Below are 18,515 nucleotides of genomic sequence, written 5' to 3'. Positions count from 1 at the left end.
GCCGGAACTTTATTGAAGATGTACCACCAATAAAAAATACTATATATATATTGATAAATATTTTCGTCATATATACAATACTTTTATATTATATATTTTCACGATAAATATTGGATACATTTTTAATTAATATCACCAGGTTTCCTGTGAATACATACAGCTGAATAAAAGCTTATTGCGGAACTTCACTAATGAGGAACCATAAACTCAACACGGATTGATCAGCGGCGTGACAGCGAAGCTCGTTCCCGGATTGGCACTTGTAAAGGGAGGCCCATGTGGTGTGTCAGTGAGCGGGCCACAAACTTCAGCACTTTAGGAAGGTTTCACTTGATGATTTCAGGACCTGAATGTTCGCGTAGCCCGTTTTTCGAAGATGCTGTTAGAAGCGCTGGACGGAGATGAAACGGTTGTGTTTACGGCCGCTACCGGTAAGAATGATGCAGGCCAGAGGAAGGTAGCTAGCTAAGCTACCACTGTTTTACATTAAGACTTGCTATACTCGTTCGCATGCAGCTAAAGCACACAGCAAGGACTAAGCTAATACTATCAGCTAATTCAAAGCTCGGAAAAGTCCCTTTATTCTTTATTTCTCGGTTAATTCCAACTGTTGTTTTATCGTGTTAGCATATTGTCACCTAGCTGCTGCCCACTCATGGTTGCACTTGCTGCATTGATTTATTAGCTGCTGTCATTAGCTAAACTCCTTCTAGTTGGCAGCGCTTGATGTTGCATAATGTGTGAACACCTGTTGTACCTTCTAATTGTCAGATCTGTCACCATTTTTACCCTATAGAACAAACATACAGGAAGTGACGAATTTTTATAATACAGTCAGAGTCAAGCTTGAATTTAAAAAAAAAAAAAAAAAAGGGTTTGCACCAGAGTATAACTCGTAAGGAACTAATTTGGGTGACCTTTACATTTTCATTTTGTAATGTTTTGCATAGATAATAATAACATAAATTGTTATTGGCATGGTTGATAGCTCACCATAGATATTTTAGCATCAGCATGTATAAAAAACGATGGTCCATCTACCATTAATGAGCCAATAAACCAGAAGTAATTGCATAACAGAAATGTTAAAGATATATTTGAGGTAATTTAGAGACACTTCCCCCTGCGATCCCCATTGTATTCCTGTCAAACGTGACTAGGCTCGTTTTCGCTCTCCCCCTCAGCCTCTGTGCAGGTCCAGGTGGAGCCAGTGGGTCGATGGTTTGAGGCCTATGTGAAGAGGAGGAACAGGAATGCCTCGGCCTCCTTCCAAGAGCTGGAGGAAGAGGAGGTGTCATCTGAGGAGTCGGAGGATGAGGAGTTTCAGCTGGAGGAGTACCCGATGCTCCGGACACTCGACCCCAAAGACTGGAAGGTATTAGTCCCAATCAGAGATTCATTCCACAGGAACAAAAGTTTCCTTTCTTTCCAGAGCTGGGTGGAGATGATGCACACAGGAAACACTCATCAAACACTTGCTCGTTAATACCACCCAGCAGTTTAATTGATTGAGGAAGCTATTGTGTTAACAACAGTATAACTCAAAATTGGGTGATGAACTGGTGAATTAAATATAAAGTCATCATCAGTTTAGTCGTAATAAAAATTCAATGATCAACAGCTGCGTGAAATTCTGACTTTCTCTTCTAATTGTTTCAAGAGTCAGCAAGAGATGGATGATATCCCTTTAGATTATTGATACCAACATGCCAATGTGTTATTTGTTTTCCTGTCAAGATACTGTTGCAGGATTTTTAGGAAATTGTTGTCTCCTCAGTGTATTGTATAAAATTATTGCTTTGTATTGAGGCTGCACAATTAATCAAAAATCGCAATTTGGCCAAGTGAAATATCCAAATGGCAGGAGTTGCAATTCTTTGAAGACAGTCAAATGTGTCAACAGACCATAAATGAACCATTGTGGTGCGACAGAGACGCCCACGCTTAGAAATCATATTCCTCCAGATGTAATGGAACAGGATTGTTTGACCATTTTAATTTTTTTTTTTTCTGTCTGTACCTACAGAGGGTGATTTAACCTCTTTGTCTTGTCACTTGTCAGAATCAGGATCACTATTCTGTCCTCGGGCTCCCTCACCTGAGGTACAAAGCCACACAGAAACAGATCAAAGCTGCCCGTAAGTCTCCTTCCTCCTCCTCCTCCCCCTCCTCCTCCTGCTTTGTGGATGATTTTCCCTCCTGTTGCCTGGTAAAGAAACAAAAAAAAAAACTGTCTTTTGGTCTCTTTCTCTGCTGTTTCTCACCAGACAAAGCGATTGTGTTGAAGCACCATCCTGACAAAAGGAAAGCTGCAGGAGAGCAGATTGTAGAAGGAGACAATGACTACTTCACCTGTATAACTAAAGGTATGCAACACTGCTACTGACTCTTCTCAACACTGATAATGTTTCTGGGGGGGGGGGGGGGGGGGGGGGGCGTGAACTCACGTCAACTCTGTCACCGTTTGAACCTCAGCTATAGAAACCCTGTCTGATCCTGTGAAGAGAAGAGCCTTCGACAGTGTAGATCCCACCTTCGACAACGCCGTGCCTTCAAAGAGCGAAGGCAAAGAAAACTTTTACGAAGTGTTTGCTCCCGTTTTTGAGAGAAATGCAAGATGGTCTTCCAAAAAGCACGTACCCAAACTGGGAACCATAGAGTCGTCTTTTGAAGAGGTGGATAATTTTTACTCTTTTTGGTAAGTGGTAGATTTTTTTTTTTTTTTTTTTTTTTTTTTTTTTTTTGCTTTCTAGTAAGAGACTGAATTATAAGTCAGTGGAGAAGACAAGCTGATGATCTTCTTTCTGCTTTTAAAGGTATAACTTTGACTCATGGAGGGAATTCTCGTACTTGGATGAAGAAGAAAAGGAAAAGGCTGAATGGTGAGCTACTGCATGTCACGGCCATCCGCAGCACTGAAGCGAATTCAAGGTTGCGTGTGTGTTCTGACTTCACCTCCTGACTGACATGTTTTTTCCTCCGCAGTCGAGATGAGAGGAGGTGGATCGAAAAGCAGAATCGAGCTTCCAGGGCTCAGAGGAAGAAGGAGGAGATGAACAGAATACGAACACTAGTTGGTACAGTCCTTCAGAGCCGACACACAGCGACATCTCATATCACGGCATATCACAAAGCTGCACACGACCCAACAGTATTTAGTAAAAATCACCACCAATATGGAACATAGTGCACACACTGGTGAGAATGAGTCGGTTCGATCAGGTGTTTTGCTTCCCTGCAGATACTGCCTACAGCTGCGACCCTAGAATAAAGAAATTCAAAGAAGACGAAAAAGCCAGAAAGGAATCTGAGAAGAAAGCGAAAGCTGAAGCCAAGAAGAGAGAGCAGGAGGAGAGGGAACGGGTAAGTCTCATCCAAAAACACAACACCTGATAACACTGCATGTCCATGAAGTTTGTCTGTAGTGGGTAAATCTATACACATAAATAGTAGAAATAGAAATAGTAAAATGCCGGAGATGTTTTATGGGATGTATTTCTGTAAGGATGAATATGCAAGTAAAATAGATGGTCGTAGAAGGTATGTGGCGCACTTCATCAGTGGATTGCAAAGGAGTCAAAGTGTACGTTTGGACGGTGCACAGCATCAGAATCGCAGCATCAGCATCAGGAGTGTTAAACATTGATGTCTAATTGGCTGGCTGGCTTTGTTTATGCTTCTGTTGAAAACCCAAAACTTGGAAAAACTGCTCACAAATATATCATTTCAGAAAGAGGGTCAGTCATTTCTTAATACAACTGGACGCTATAGCTTTTAGTAAATGTTCCTCAGGAGGAAACACTGACCTTGTTGGTTGATATTTAAAGCAGCAGGTTAATCCACATTTGGTTCTGTAGTATTTCCAGCAGCAGGACGGTGAATGTGGGATTAAGTGGAGATAAACTAGAGCAGCGGTAGGTGAACAGTGGGCCGTCAGTAAAGAAATGTTTGACCCCCTGACAAAAGCAGAAGTTAGTTTACATCAACATTGTGTAAAAAAAAATTCTACTGCAAATATAAAACAGTGTAAATCGCAGTCATTATGACACGGAGAGAGAGAGAAATACAAAAGTGCTGAAATAAGGTTAATACAGATATAAAATCATTCACCCCATTTAAACCGCTTGAGCCTGTTTGACTGTACTAGGTTTGTGTTAACAGCGATGTTTTCATTCAACTAAAGCAGGCCACTGTCTCTGTTGCATCTCCCTTTACACAAAGCAGCATAAATATTACATACATTACAATTTAGCATCGTACCACAAGCTCAGGCCTGGAGGAAGTCAACAAAACAAACCTGCATGTTTGCACAGCACCTGTAAAACCCTGACCCCCAGAGAACAACGCTGACAAATATGGTTGAAATTAGTTGCTGACACCCTGAACTAGAGCGTGCGTGTGTTCATGGTGATGATGATGATGATGATGATGTCACCCAGTGCAACGCTGTGCCTCATTCACGTGTTTTTAATTTGGACAATAATGAATAAGATGCAACAGGTTTTGATACACACACACACACACAAACACACACACATTAATTGTTGGAGACATTCATTGTTGGTTTTGATCTTTTACTAGAATTTGTTGAGTTAGTTAATAAATATAAAACATCACTGAATATCCTTTAAGATAAGGGAATATTTTGTGTCAAACTTTGATTTATTTACTGGGACACGTTAATGGAGCAAAATCATTAATGTCGCTAAAATGTTTGACGTCAGAAAGACGTTTAACAGATGTTCGAACTTCAGATTATTTGAGGTTAAGGTTTTGATGTTTGCTTTGACGCTGTGTCATCACTTTGGTGAACGCTCATCAGTCGGTTTCCTGTGTGTGTTCATCAGGCCCGGCAGGCGGAGCTGGAGGTTGCTCGTTTGGCAAAAGAGAAGGAGGAAGAGGAGGCCAAGCAGGCGGCCCAGCAGGCGAAGAAGGAGAAGGAGATCCAGAAGAAGGCCATCAAGAAGGAGAGGCAGAAACTCAGGACCACATGCAAGGTTCATCTCCATCAGTGTCACACCTGAAGCGTTCCTGAAGTCGTGTGAAGACGCAGGAGACCTGAAATCTTGGTTAATATTGTCTCACCCTCTCTGCTCACTCACAGAACTGGAATTACTTTGCTGACAATGAAGCTGACAGTGTGAAAATGATGGAGGAAGTGGAAAAGCTCTGTGATAGGCTGGAGCTGACGAGGTACAGTCACAACATCATCGCTGAGATGAATTTTAATGCTTTAAACATTGTTTTGGATACATTTCTGTAGATCAGGGCCCCGAACGCATCGTCAATCTGAGACTATCTTAGTTGTAACTATGGAAACTTAAGGTCACCCTGAGGAGATGTTTAACAGTATTTTATGGTACCTGTGTGTTTCCAGTCTGCAGTCGCTGAATGAAATCTTGGCCTCAGGCTCAAAAGAAGACAGCAAGACAGCCGTGGACAAGCAGGTAAAAAAAAAAAAATCAAGCATTTTTGTTTTTAAATATATTTTTTCTGCATTTAGTTTTATACTGATAGACTAGCATGGTGATGAGATGGTGTGTAGTGCTCAGAAGTGTACAAACATGTTGGTGTTTGTTCTCTCAGGTGCAGGAGGTGAACGCTCAGCTGCAGAGGGAGCGGGAGGCCGAGGTGCAGGCGAGGCAGGCGGCTCGCAGCGCCGACCAGGCCAGCGGAGGGGGAGGAGCCGGGGGGAAGGGCTGGAACGAGGACGACCTCCAGCTGCTCATCAAAGCCGTCAACCTGTTTCCTGCTGGAACCAACGCCAGGTAGACGGTCACAGTCGAAGCGGCTAGTTGTGCGCAGTAGAATAGAAGAGAGAAGCATGTACTTGGCCCGGAGCTGCTCCAGTTTATTTTCTCCCAACCACCAGCAACTGGGTTTCCTTCATTCATACTCATATTGTTTTATGTTTCTACAAAACTTTTTCTTTGACTGTTACTCTTCCTTCTTGCTCCCATTGCTTCATTTGTCCTGTGATACGAGTCTTTTTTATTTGTACAAGTAACTTACCGGTAGATGCAGCAGATTTTTCTGCTGTCTGCAGCCCTGCTTAAATACACTGCGAATTCAGAGTTTATGTAAATAAAAGACAAATAAAATAGTCCTGCCTTTTTATTTCTCTGACAGATGGGAAGTTATTGCCAACTACATGAACTTGCACTCCACCAGCGGCATGAAGAGGACGGCCAAAGACGTCATCAACAAAGCCAAGAATCTACAACGACTAGGTGAGTTTAGAACCGGCCTTCTGCAGATTATCTTCAGGGTTGTATTGCATTTCTGCTCCTTCAGTTTATTCATAATACACTGCTGCTTATTCATGCTAATTGAGAGCTTCTGATGGGCTATTGAAGAATGCAGAACAAAGTCACCTTTCATTGAGCTTGAAGTATTCGTTGGAAAAAAAGGTTGCATGTATATCTGAACTGGAACTGCCATTTTCTTTTTGCATTGACCAGATAACATACATTCATAAAAAATGTTTTCTCCTGTAAACTTAAGGAAATTTAAAACATATTAGTAGTTAGTTTCTATAAAAGAATAATAAAATATAATGTAGCATATATAGTATATAATCTTTCTTTTGAACTCTGTATGATTTGCCATGCTTTGTACGAATTCTGATTGTAAATTAATTTTAAAGAGTTAAAATGTGTCGTGTTGATGTCGTCTCCTCAGATCCGCTGCAGAAAGATCAGATCAACAAAAAAGCCTTTGAGAAGTTCAAGAAGGAGCACACTTCAGTGCCGCCCTCCATAGACAACGCTGTGCCCTCAGAGAGATTCGACGGTGAGTGCGTCTGTAACTGTATGAACTATTAATCCAAATATTGAAATTACAATAAGGCCCAGTGCAACAACCAAATCACAGGGGTGGCAGTTTTTTGATAAACATAAAATGTGGTACAACAACAGACAATAATTTGGTGAACAGGTGCAGTTTTTGCATTAATGTCATGCTGTTTTGATTATTTCGACCTCCAACATCAGAAGTCAAATCTTATTGTACATTCACAGGCTGATCAGTATCTGTGAGCTGTTATGAAAATAGCGATGTAACTGTGTTGTTTCTCCGCCCAGCCTCTGGGAGTGATGGCAACGCTGCTCCCTGGACCACAGAGGAACAGAAACTTCTGGAACAGGCCCTGAAGACCTACCCAGTCAGCACACCTGAGCGGTGGGAGAAGATCGCCGCCGCTGTCCCCGGACGAAGCAAGAAAGACTGTATGAAGAGGTACAAGGTAAGACGATGTGCTGGTCAGGCTGTGAATGTTTCAGTCATGAAACTATTACCGTCCTGTCGTATTTCATAAGGCTAATGTCCCAACTATTTAAAGAAGTGTAGAAGAAACTCCACAGTCATATTATGGTAGTTTGGTGCTGTTGAATTGTTGTTTATACTGAAAAGTATGTTATAATGCAATACAATACAAAAGCACTGAAAACGACACACTGATAATTGTACTGGTTTTCTAACCTTCTTCCCTGTGTCTCTGGCAGGAACTGGTGGAGATGGTTAAAGCCAAGAAAGCTGCTCAGGAACAAGTGGCAGCCAAGAGCAAAAAATGACAAGAACCACAAAAGACAATAGTATCTGTGTTATTTTAACATTATTGTGTTGGTCTTTATTTTATAATAAAAAATTAAAGGAGGAAAAAATACTAAAGACGAGACTTAAATACTGTGTTTCTGTTTATCTTCTGTACAGGTAACAGGTAATCTGTGCTCAGGTTCTCATCCAGAACATCCCACTGCGGATCTGGTTGTAGTCTGGCAGCTGCTCAATCGGACCTGAGACAAAGACGAGGTGTATTTAATGCACTTGAAACAAAAACTACATGAAACAGGTTTTATTTTAGTAGCTCTGTCATGCTGAATTACTGAGTACAGTATTAACTGATAGAAATTATGCTCAGATCCACAATAAAGGAACCCAAGTTGTAATAAAACAATGTTTTACTTTAAATCCAGTCACAGCACAACAGGTATAGATACCATACGTCAGTGGTTCTCAAACTTTTTCACATCAAGGGCCAATAAACTGACACACATTAAACCCCTGTGTGTTTGAATTTGAAACCCAGGACCAGAATAGTCAAATATCCTGCCAGGAACTCCCTCAAGGACCCCACTTTGGGAACCGCTGCCATACATCATGATAACAGTGTAGTGTTTTCTACAAACTAATGAATCCACATGAAAATCAAGTCAAAAAATCAAGTGTCCACTTGAAGACATGACACTACTTCTTCAAGTGACACTGAGCTTCTGGCAATGATCAAAGTTCAAATATGGTGTCAGGTCAGTGTATATCTCTCTATTTGTGTATAGGAACATTTCAAAATAATATGCAACACACAAATAATGAACTCATGACCTGTCTCAAAGCACAGGAGTCGCTGTCAAAGACAGTTGACACCTGGTAAAAAACATCTTGTCCCTGAGTCGTGAAAAGACCAAATTATCTGTGGTCAGTATGATTTTTTTTTTTAAAGAAAAAAAAAAAAAAAAGGTATGATCACTGGTGCACAGAAAAGGACAAATTTAAGCTGTCTCATCTGCCACAGAGTACAATTTAAACTAATGCATGTCTCTCTAAATCTCTGATTTAAAAATAAAAAAAAATCATCAACGTACCAACTGCTGCGATGGCAGGAGCCTTGTTGTAGATGTATTTGGTGCACACGTCCTTAATGGTCTTGGCGTCGATGGCCTGTTGAGGGGCAACAAAATGTAAGACACTGCAACCATTTCCCTCCACAACTCTCCAACCAGAAGGTTGAGTGAGGATGATTGTGAACTGGAAACCAATGAGCCATCAGGCAGTTTAATTGAACAGGACCAGCAGGACTAAGAAAATCACAAGGTTTGGACTTAATATTGAAGAGTCCCATGTAGAAAAAGTTCCTTAGCGTCAAAATGGCAAAAAATATTGGCAAAATAATCAGCCTCCACATCAATTCATCAATATTCCTAAACAGTCTGAGGAGCACTTTTTGACATTTAATATCATTTTAATGCCTTGGATTCTTACCTAATATGAAACTGGAAGTCATTGAAAAGCTTTGAAATTGAGGAACCGTGTGTATTTTTAGTGAGTGATAAAACAAAACCGTGTCCACTCACATCAATTCTGGCCTCCAGCTCATGCAGAGGGATCCTGCGGCTGTAGCACAACATCTGTCTGCCAATGTCCTCACAGATGGGGGTGGATCCTGGAGAATAAATAAATAAGTCGACATTAAAACCCACGTGACCTTATGCCTCACTGATCTTCAGCGCTGAGTGACGTGACCCTGTCTTACCATCCAGATGCAGGAGCATGTTGGTCTTGAGCAGATTCTTTGCCCGAGCCACCTCGCTCTCCGTCACACTCGTACAAAGAGACATCCTGACAGGGAACAACGACATTCTTCATCCCAACACAAACTTTCAGCAGTGTGTTTACAGTTAGACAAACTCAGCATTTATGGGTCAAACCCTCTCTACAGTGTATGTGAGTGTACTTACCACTCCATCTGAGTGAAGTGCATCATGTCCTTGATGGTGCCGGGCTCGCACACCATGTAGAGCCCCCACAGGCCTGTGTCCGTGTAGCAAGTGTTGAAGGACTGGAAGCTGTGGCACAGGTTTCCCTGACAGGCCATCTGAGCCAGTTTACTGGACAGGTTCTGGATTCACAAAGGACAGAACCCGACAGGGACGTGAACACACTGAAGCAGGACCTGAGCTGTGTGTGCTGTCTGTTTAAAAATACACTATTAGAAATGATTAACCTTTATTTATTCATTCAGGTGAATCTCATTGAGATAGAAATCTCATTTTCAAGCAAGACCTGAACGAACTTAAAAAACATATTAAAAACAATTCATGAACAGATAGTCGAAAAAGAATTCACAATACAATTTAAATAACAATAAAATTAAATAATAAAATGTTTTATCAGAATTATAGGAAAATTATTTTGTTTGATGAAAACAGTTTCTCATTTCACAATCTCCTTCCAATCTTAATTCTGACATAACAAGTGGTCAGTACTTTACTTTTCCTCACAGTACTAATTATGTCAACTCAAAGTAACATTATTACCACAAGAACAAAAAAAACTATGTCCTGTGTAAAAATCCTCAAAGATATAAGAGAAAAGTCAATTTAACTGGCAATTTATGTGTTTAGTCAGTGGCTGACCGTGTGTGTATGTGTGTACCTTTTAATGATGTGGTCTTTGTATTCTAGAAATTTTGCTGTCAAAACAAAACCCCCCTATCCTAAGATATTTGCACAACACAATACATCTACAAAGAAAAAGCAAAAAAAGAAGAAACGGTGTGGCATCATTTACAAGAATTAATTTGGGGTATTTAAACTCTCTAGTGCAGCTTGGAGGAAGAAATCTGAACCGAACGTTAAATTAGAGCTGAGTCACTCTGTGCCAGTTTCACCAGTACCCACCACGCCTCCACCGAACGAGCGGTCCCAGTTTCCAATGAGCGTGTTTGCCACCATGAGGGGGATGGTGTCAGGGTGAGACCATCCAACTGCCTCCACAGCGATGGCGATGTGAGCCAGGGGCATCTTGTCGTCACGCACGCGGATCTGAAGCAACAGAAAGACACAGTCATTGGTGTAATTATTACACTGTCCTTCCCTGACAAATAATACAGTCGTCTTTTATCTCTATCTATCTATTGTCTATTATATGTTTTTTTTCATTTAATAATAGACAATGAGAGTAAATAATACATTTAAAATTTTCAAAATACTAAAAAACATTTCACATGACAAGATTGAATTTTAAAAGCCGAGGCCTAGAACACAATAACAATGTGTGGTGTGAGCCTGAAGACTTGACCTTACCTCACTTCCTGTGAAGAGGCAGAGGGGAAGCGCAGGTGCTTCACCTTGATACCTGCCAGGAAGTTTTCCAAAGTGATACTTGGCCAAATCGATGAGCTCATCATGTGAAACTCCTAATTAAACACAGATCACAGAAATACCCAGCAGGTCAGAAAGTACAATGTTGAAGTGACATTTCGTTTTGGTTTGAATTCATGACTGTGGTTTGCGTTGTGAGTTCATGAAAAATCAACAGGAATATCACACCAACACCAAGATTCCTATCTTTTCCATTTGTCTAATTCATATTGTTTTATAGGTTCATATCAAACTAACACATCGACTCGTATTAACCTAAGGTGAGGAGATAAACAGCTCTGACCTCCAGCAGCAGCCAGCACTATTCTGGGGCCTTTGTAGTGAGTGGTGATATATTCAACCAGGTCTCCTCTGTTGATGGTCCTTCAGCACAAACAAAGAAAGATATTCAGAACATTTCTTAAGTCAGTCTCCAGCAGAAAAGCCAGACTTCATCACCACAAATCAAAGCAGTTGTGGATTAAAAATGAATGCACGGTCTTACTTGATGTTCTCGGTGGGGCCCAGGATGGTCCGGCCCAAAGCTGTGGACTGATACGCTGTAGCATGCAGGTAGTCAAAGACCACTTCCTGTAGATTGGTCTCCACTTCCTGCATCTCTCTGAGGATGACCCCTCGCTCCCTCTCGATCTCCGCCTCACCCAGCGTACTGTTCTGGATGATGTCAGCCAGGATCTCCACAGCTTGAGACAAAAACACAGGAAATATTTGAATTGGATAAAAGAAACTTTTTTTTTGTCATTATTCAAACACATTTGTTAATGATGTTCAGTACATGCAAGGTGCTATTATGTAATATGGTGTAATTTACTGTTTGGTTTACTTAACATTCATCAACCTCAGTCTACGATTTCCTACATTTCCCAGAATGCCTTCTGATAACCCCCCAGAGGATCCGTCTGAATTTTCTTTAGTTTCTTTAGTTTTTTCTTAAAAGTGGTAAGAGTGAGAGCCTTGTTTTATTTTATTTTTTTTAATGATTTTTCCAGAACTTGCTGACATCATTTTTACCAGAAGCCCAACATGTTTTGTGGCTGCATTGCATTCTGGGATCTACCATGTTAAGTGATGCTCTGAATATTAAATCTAATATGCAATTCTGTGAAGAGAACTGACATGGGTGGATTCTCATCATTCATGGTCATTTCTACATCTCAGTGAGGCCTTAATCTCACTCTGACATTCAGCTCTGCTGTGTTCTGTTGTACTGTACCTCGTGGCAGATCCTTAGAGAAAGCTTTGGCATAATACACAGTTTGCTCCCGGGACGTGTAGGCATTCAGGTGAGCCCCCATGTTCTCAATCTCCAGCTCCAGATCGAGCTGGGACCGTTTCCTGGTGCCCTGACACACACACACACACACACACAGGTGAAGAAACCTTGTAATATGTTTTGCATCATTACAGACAGATTCATTTACTAAGAACTACAATTAACTGTTTTCTTTATAATTGATAAGAAACAGTTAAAGACAAACCAGTAAGTCCAGTTAACAGTAGTAAAATATTGTTGCACTCCTGCCATCTCACCTTAAATGCCATGTGTTCCAGGAAGTGTGCTGTGCCATTATTTCTCTCGTTCTCATAGCGACTGCCGGCATCTATCCAGAGCCCCACCTGGGAAATGTCAGTGATTAATATTCAGTGATTATATCCACACACTGTTACCGCACCATAACTTCACACATATACCTGAGGTAGCGTCCCTCAGGTATATGTGTTTTGTGTTGATGGAGCTAGACTCTGAAACTAAATGTTTTTAGGCACTTGACTTGACTTGAACTACCAAATTTTGGGGAAGTAACACATTTTAGTGACATAGCCACTGTGTTTATCACCTAAATCTTTAACTTCTTGAGAACCTTGTACATGCAACCTTGCAATGGACACACATCTCTGGAAATGTTACAATATTTAATATTACAATATTTTGTCTGACTTCCTGACCTGTCTCTGCTATTCTTTCTTCTCTTTATGTTTACAACATTTACCAACCAGCAAACAGTGGAATGAGACTATTCTTTAAATTGGCTGGATGATTTTTATGCTGCAGACACTTGCAAACCAACATACAAGTTTAATTACAAATTAAATAATCTGATGTTCCTCACTTGTAAGTCGCTTTGGATAAAAGCATCTGCCAATGAGTAAATGTAAATGATTGGTCCCAAATTCATTCTGCAGCATGGCAACACACTCAAACAGACAGTCAGAGTTATAAAGAACTATCTTCAGCAGCAAGGAGAACAAGGACCAGATGCTACAACCCCCACAGAGCCATTATCTCAACATGATGGAGTCAGTCTGGGATTACATGAAGAGACAGAAGACACAAGATGCTTGCAAAAACCTACCTGCTAAGCATTTTGAAAAACTGTGTGCACTAATGTATTGACTAATGTTTTGAATTTCATTATTTGATGATGGAAAGGAGTTTGGGGTAGACAGGGTCTTAACGTTACATTTCTAGTCTAGCAGTTAAATAAAGCAATCACAGTCCATACTGTTCTTGTCTGTGGATCTCTAATGGTGGAACAAGATACTGAATGCTTTCAGAGCAGGGGCATCTCTCTCTATCTTCAAGAACAACTCTTCCTAACACCTCTAACACCCTAACATGCCTAACTAGCACTTACTATGCACTTTCTGGGCACTTCTTTACCTGTTCTACTTGCACTTATTGAACAGATGTAGTACTTAGTACTTACACCAAGGTCTCCTACAGCTCTGAGGCTTCAGTGTTGTCCCTCACTTGTAAGTTGCTATGGATAAAAGCATCTGAGTAAATATAAATATGTGGTTTAAAAACTAAAGGCTATCATGATTATCTTTATACAACAGTTAGTTCTGACCACGTAATTTGATTGGAAGAGAGGCATTCCATGAGTGCTGATATAGAGTACACCGGCACTGGGACTTTTAACTACATTTATCACTCCAATTCACAGGCATTCTATTAACCATTAACAAACAAACAAACAAATCATTATCCGTTTTTGCTTATTTAATTAATATGGCGCTCATAGAACTATTGTATAAAAGTCGTGCTGATATTGAGTATAACATCACTCCCAATCGGGTGATATTGCTTAATAATAAGGTATTTCAATTCACACAAAGCAGGTCCCTCATAGCATAGCTATCACAGCTGAACAAAATAAATAAATACGTGTCTTCTCTTGCGTGTTTGTTTATGAGGGAGGTAACCTTTAACCTACTGTGCAGGTGGTAAGTCCAGCGTCCTCAGAAGCCACCCGGAGTCCGTTCTCTAAAGTGGTCACCTTGGTTTCAGGAACATTAAGAGCCACCTGGTGAGCAGCCTGGGTAGCCAAGAGTCTGTGAGGTCCAACTGAGAGCTGGAGAGGCGGAGCAAAGATGGGAATTAACTAACAGTCATGATGACACTTCGCTTTTAGGACACTGACGTCAGTTGTTACCAGTCACCTGCCAGCGGTCAATAATTTCACTTTCTCGTCAATAGTTTCACAGAATTACATAGGAAAAACTTCAAACAATACTTAAAGAATTCATCTTGGAATAGCCGAGCATGACGTAGTTGTTAGCTAACTTTAGCAAACACTTAGCCTGACAGGCCATGCCGGGAGGTTTTGCTCCGTGAAACTGTACACTGACATCTGTCAAGGAACTGTCGAGGGAGTATCATATCACAAATATGACTGTTAACACATTCATCTTACCGTACTTAAAGAATTTTTCTTTAATAAATGTCTTTGAAGGAGATATCTCCCAGCAGACGTGAGACGTTGTACGGACGCCGCCATATTGTTTCTGTCACACTGCGCAAGTGCGGTTTTTCACTGATGCAATCAGTACACAACATCCGGCAGGATGATTTTATTACAACAATAAAAACCTTAAAGACTAAAAGCCAATATAATAAATAAATACAATGATAATCTTAAAATAAACAAACGTTATACTGACAAAAGCAAAACCTGAAATACTACTGGATGAAAATTCTTCCTTGGTCACGTTTATTTTGAAAGGGTGTGACAGTTGTAAGACGGAAGTGTGACTTTAGCCTAGCGCGAATTTTCTTCTGAGGGTCTTTCAAGTTTCCCTATTGATTGTTAACCTCATCATAGCAGTTCACAGTGAGTGGAAGAGCCGAGCAAGACTAAAACAGAAGTTTATACAGAGCAGAAAGTGAGCTGCTGTGTCAGACATCTGACGGTATTTATTTTTTTTAAGTTGTTCAATTCTTTGCCAGGTTTAATATTAAGCTCTGTTGTATCGTTAGCTGCTCATGGTGTATAGTTAGCTGTTATCGCTAATTAGTAGCCCTGACTTTAGGTGATGCATTGAAACAGCAGTTAACAGCCGTTATCTTTGATGTGGCTTCCAGACAAGAAATGGCGGATGGCGGAGATCTAATGGACGGTGATCTGGAAGATGGGGAGATCTCCGGGTCCGGCTCGGATACTGAGATGGGAACCGCAGCAGCACAAGGCCGACCTCAAATTGTTCCAGCTTTCAGCGGGCAGTCCTTCCAGAGCAGAGCCGCCGCCCAGCCTCCACCAGCCGCCTACCGCACGGTGGAGTCCAGCGACAGTGACCCGGAGTCGTCGGACGAGGAGGCGGCTGTCTGGCGTCGGAAGCGCCAGAAAGTGTCCAACGCTCCCCAGCCACCTGCCTGCACCACCCGGCCAGGTCCTACGCGCCTGCCCGTGCCTAGCGTCCTGGCAGGCCGCAAGGTGAACAACATTTGGGGCTCTGTGGTCCAGGAGCAGTGCCAGGAAGCCATAACTGCAGAGCTTGGCATATTTGGCATGGAAGGTGAAGTTAGCATGTCCAGCAGAAATGTGGAGACTTATAACTTTGTCCTGGCACGTAAGATAATGGAGAAGGAGAGGGAGGTGGAGAGGCAGTCTAAGGATGAAGGAGAGGTGAGCATGCTGGATTCCCAGCTGGAGGACTACATGAAGGGCCGGGGGTCAGAGGAGAGTGCAGGATGTGATGCAAAAAGGAAGAGAGCAGCTAAAGACAGACTGGGCCCCAGAGCTGAGATGGACATCAAGGGCCGGTATGAAATCACAGAGGATGACCCTGAGGATAAAGTGATAGATGAGATAGCACACAGGCTGCAAGAGCCTAAAAAAGAACTGATAGAACGTGTTGTTACAGTCGTTGGAAAGAAAAAAGCCATAGAACTGCTTGGCGAGACTGCCACGCTGGAGGAAAATGGCGGAGTATACACCATGGATGGTAGCAGGCGACGAACACCTGGTGGGGTGTATCTCAACCTGCTGAAAAACACGCCCAGCATCACCAAGGCCCAGATCAGAAAGATATTCTTTGAGGAACACCAGAAAGAGTACAAGAGCAAGAAAGCTGCTCAGAAGAGGAGGCGGCACATGGTGGCCAAGAAGATGAAGCAGGCCATCGGCACACTTAACTTGCAGGAGCACGACGACGTCTCCAGGGAGACTTTCGCCAGTGATACCAATGAGGCCTTGGAGTCATTGGAGGAGGCTGCGGAAGAGGAAGAGGAGGGGCAGGAGGAAGCTGCTGTGGGGACTGAGGAGACAGCAGTGGTCTACAACTCTGCTGACCTGGAGGTCTTCTGAGGACTGTTTGACCTCTGAGATGACTTGGACTAATGTTAACATGAAACACTGAAAGCACTGTATATGTGATGAATACAGAATGAAACCTGAGTGTCCTTTTCTACCTTAGCAATAAAAGGGGAATTTAAAATATTGTTTTTGTTTGATACAGCATGTATTAGATCTCATCAGACATAAACTGAGTAAGACTTACATGTTGGTTTGATTTGTGATGCAAATGTTGTTTGCCTTTAAATCAAAACTATCAAAAACTTACCTAAATTGTTGCAAAATATATGTTGTTGATTGTCAAATCTAATCTTATAATTTTCATCACAAGGTCTTGTTTGATTCATTCGTTTAATTGTGTCTGAAATAAATAAAGGTGACTTGGGTAAAATTACAGGTGGTTTGTACACTGGCCTTCCTTCATGTTCCTCATAAGAAAAATAATTATTATAGTTACTTTTTGGCATTAGGTACAGATTCAGTCTGATATGCCAGGATATGAACCAGGACTAAATTGTGGGGCTGTATATCATGACATCTGTTTTCATACATAATATAAAGTCAGAAAACCACAAGACAAAATACTAGTTTAAAAGGTATTGTAATGCAGAAGGTTGTACACTAGATGGCAGACACTATTTCCTACACGGACAGACAACCTAAAGTTTAACAACAAGATGAAGTAAGTACAACCAAATAAAAGAACACAATACAAAAAGCAGTTGAATAGAATGTTAGGTATGGATGAAAATGTTAGATATGTTTGAAAAAAATAATGCTTACCAGATGTGATGGAAGTTACTATATACCAGACAAAAGTGTACTCTTAATATCAAAAACAGACTGACCCAGAAATTAAAGTAAGAAAGATAAATAATAAACTTACATCAGAAGAAAAAAAATAAAGCTTAAAAAAGATGGAATGAGGTAATGAAATAACATGTACAGACAGCGGCCCTTGCAGTTCTACTGCATTTGAATGAGAATGATATTCACTTGACTGATCTTAAAATAAATTGCAGCACAATATATTGTATCATCAGTGACAGCAGACACTGCACTGTGATGTAAAAGGTAGCAGACACAATGTCCTGCGTACTCTGCATAATCCACTGACCAAACAAATAGTTCCTATGACAATCGTTGACTGTGTTTTGTGGAACTCATGAGCATGTGTACTGATAGGTGGATTCATTATTCAGTTTGTGGCTGATCCTAATTTCACACTCGTCTACACTGATGAACGTTGCTCTTTGGTACAATGACAGTCATTCTAATCAGCTGCGATACACCACTACCATGGCAGGTTTGCACAATCTCTATCTTTTTGAATAAAGCTTTATTCTTGCATTTACCAGACACAATAGGTGGATGGCAGCAAAGGTCTGATTATGGTGGCAGCGCAGCATGAACTTCACCGAAACATTAATTCATGTTCATCCCATTACAAGACTGAATTTACACAATGGAAACACAAAATTGGTTCATAAAAAATCTTTATATCAGACATAATTATTCATAAAGCTTTAGTTTATGGATTATTTCTGTTATTTTATTATAATTTATTGAAAGTTTGTTGGCATGAACTGTGTAATTTGGTAGTAATTATCAAGAAAATGAAGACAATGTAGATAGTTTATTGGAATAAATTTATAAGCTATTGTGGATTTCCAGAGGAATTTCACTAAAAAACTGCAAATGGTAAATATTGATCGTTCATTTGTTATTTGTAACTTTATTCTCCATATATGTGGAATTGTATTCTTGTATACAAATAGCAGATTTTTGCTAACTTGTTGCTGTTCACTAAAACACGCTACTGTAGGTTAGCCTAGCTTAGTAATTACTTGGAATTAAATAACTGCAAGAGCACAATTTAAACACTGTATAATTACCTATAATTAGTGCCAAACTACATGGTTATTACCTTAAAACTTGCTAGGAAATTATTAGGGATTTACTGACTTGTAAAATAAAGTGTTATGAAGACTAAGAAAATGTG

General features: G+C 40.8%; 3 protein-coding genes across 5 annotated transcripts; 2 read left to right on the top strand and 1 right to left on the bottom strand.

The window, feature by feature from the left end:
- Positions 1-217: 217 nt before the first annotated feature.
- On the top strand, positions 218-7,591 carry dnajc2 (DnaJ heat shock protein family (Hsp40) member C2). Its single transcript, XM_022749240.1, has 16 exons — positions 218-431; positions 1,185-1,375; positions 2,063-2,138; positions 2,268-2,366; positions 2,476-2,698; positions 2,817-2,882; positions 2,986-3,077; positions 3,242-3,363; positions 4,848-4,997; positions 5,105-5,193; positions 5,378-5,447; positions 5,587-5,768; positions 6,130-6,230; positions 6,682-6,792; positions 7,083-7,243; positions 7,503-7,591. Exons 1-16 carry the CDS (start codon positions 377-379, stop codon positions 7,569-7,571), a joined length of 1,857 nt encoding a protein of 618 aa, XP_022604961.1. The 5' UTR covers positions 218-376; the 3' UTR covers positions 7,572-7,591.
- pmpcb (peptidase, mitochondrial processing beta subunit) lies at positions 7,132-14,729 on the bottom strand. Of its 2 annotated transcripts, XR_002665233.1 has the most exons (15): positions 14,636-14,729; positions 14,156-14,293; positions 12,468-12,554; positions 12,151-12,280; positions 11,422-11,620; positions 11,221-11,300; positions 10,860-10,972; positions 10,455-10,598; positions 9,513-9,673; positions 9,308-9,393; positions 9,129-9,217; positions 8,640-8,715; positions 7,685-7,793; positions 7,480-7,533; positions 7,132-7,224 (listed from the first exon to the last, which is right to left on the bottom strand). XR_002665233.1 is itself a non-coding variant. In XM_022749241.1 (13 exons), exons 1-13 carry the CDS (start codon positions 14,717-14,719, stop codon positions 7,729-7,731), a joined length of 1,452 nt encoding a protein of 483 aa, XP_022604962.1. In that variant the 5' UTR covers positions 14,720-14,729; the 3' UTR covers positions 7,594-7,728. The 2 variants fall into 2 exon arrangements, 1 of the variants encoding a protein (XP_022604962.1); XM_022749241.1 differs by lacking the exons at positions 7,132-7,224; positions 7,480-7,533 and having other exon boundaries at positions 7,594-7,793.
- Positions 14,730-14,946: 217 nt separating this feature from the next.
- Positions 14,947-16,895, top strand: phax (phosphorylated adaptor for RNA export). Of its 2 annotated transcripts, none has more exons than XM_022749238.1 (2): positions 14,947-15,104; positions 15,304-16,895. In XM_022749238.1, the coding sequence occupies exon 2, from the start codon at positions 15,311-15,313 to the stop codon at positions 16,523-16,525; it is 1,215 nt and encodes a 404-aa protein (XP_022604959.1). In that variant the 5' UTR covers positions 14,947-15,104; positions 15,304-15,310; the 3' UTR covers positions 16,526-16,895. The 2 variants fall into 2 exon arrangements, with proteins under 2 accessions (XP_022604959.1, XP_022604958.1); XM_022749237.1 differs by having other exon boundaries at positions 14,947-15,131.
- The last annotated feature ends 1,620 nt before the right edge of the window (positions 16,896-18,515 follow it).

This window comes from Seriola dumerili, unplaced genomic scaffold (genome assembly GCF_002260705.1).
Source record: "Seriola dumerili isolate Sdu_G_001 unplaced genomic scaffold, Sdu_1.0 BDQW01000138.1, whole genome shotgun sequence".
In the NCBI taxonomy this organism is placed as follows: Eukaryota; Metazoa; Chordata; class Actinopteri; order Carangiformes; family Carangidae; genus Seriola; species Seriola dumerili.
This window is presented reverse-complemented; position numbering and strand designations above follow the sequence as displayed.

What these genes read in the sequence shown, in the direction of transcription:
- pmpcb (XM_022749241.1), bottom strand. Translation starts at nt 14,719, where the DNA reads ATGGCGGCGTCCGTACAACGTCTCACGTCTGCTGGGAGATATCTCCTT. An exon ending in AGAAAAATTCTTTAAGTACG is followed by an intron (nt 14,294 to 14,635) that starts GTAAGATGAATG and finishes CCGCCTCTCCAG; the next exon opens with CTCTCAGTTGGACCTCACAG. An exon ending in CATGCTCCTGCATCTGGATG is followed by an intron (nt 9,218 to 9,307) that starts GTAAGACAGGGT and finishes TTTATTCTCCAG; the next exon opens with GATCCACCCCCATCTGTGAG.
- phax (XM_022749238.1), top strand. Translation starts at nt 15,311, where the DNA reads ATGGCGGATGGCGGAGATCTAATGGACGGTGATCTGGAAGATGGGGAG.
- dnajc2 (XM_022749240.1), top strand. Translation starts at nt 377, where the DNA reads ATGCTGTTAGAAGCGCTGGACGGAGATGAAACGGTTGTGTTTACGGCC. An exon ending in CTTCACCTGTATAACTAAAG is followed by an intron (nt 2,367 to 2,475) that starts GTATGCAACACT and finishes TTTGAACCTCAG; the next exon opens with CTATAGAAACCCTGTCTGAT. An exon ending in AACTCAGGACCACATGCAAG is followed by an intron (nt 4,998 to 5,104) that starts GTTCATCTCCAT and finishes GCTCACTCACAG; the next exon opens with AACTGGAATTACTTTGCTGA.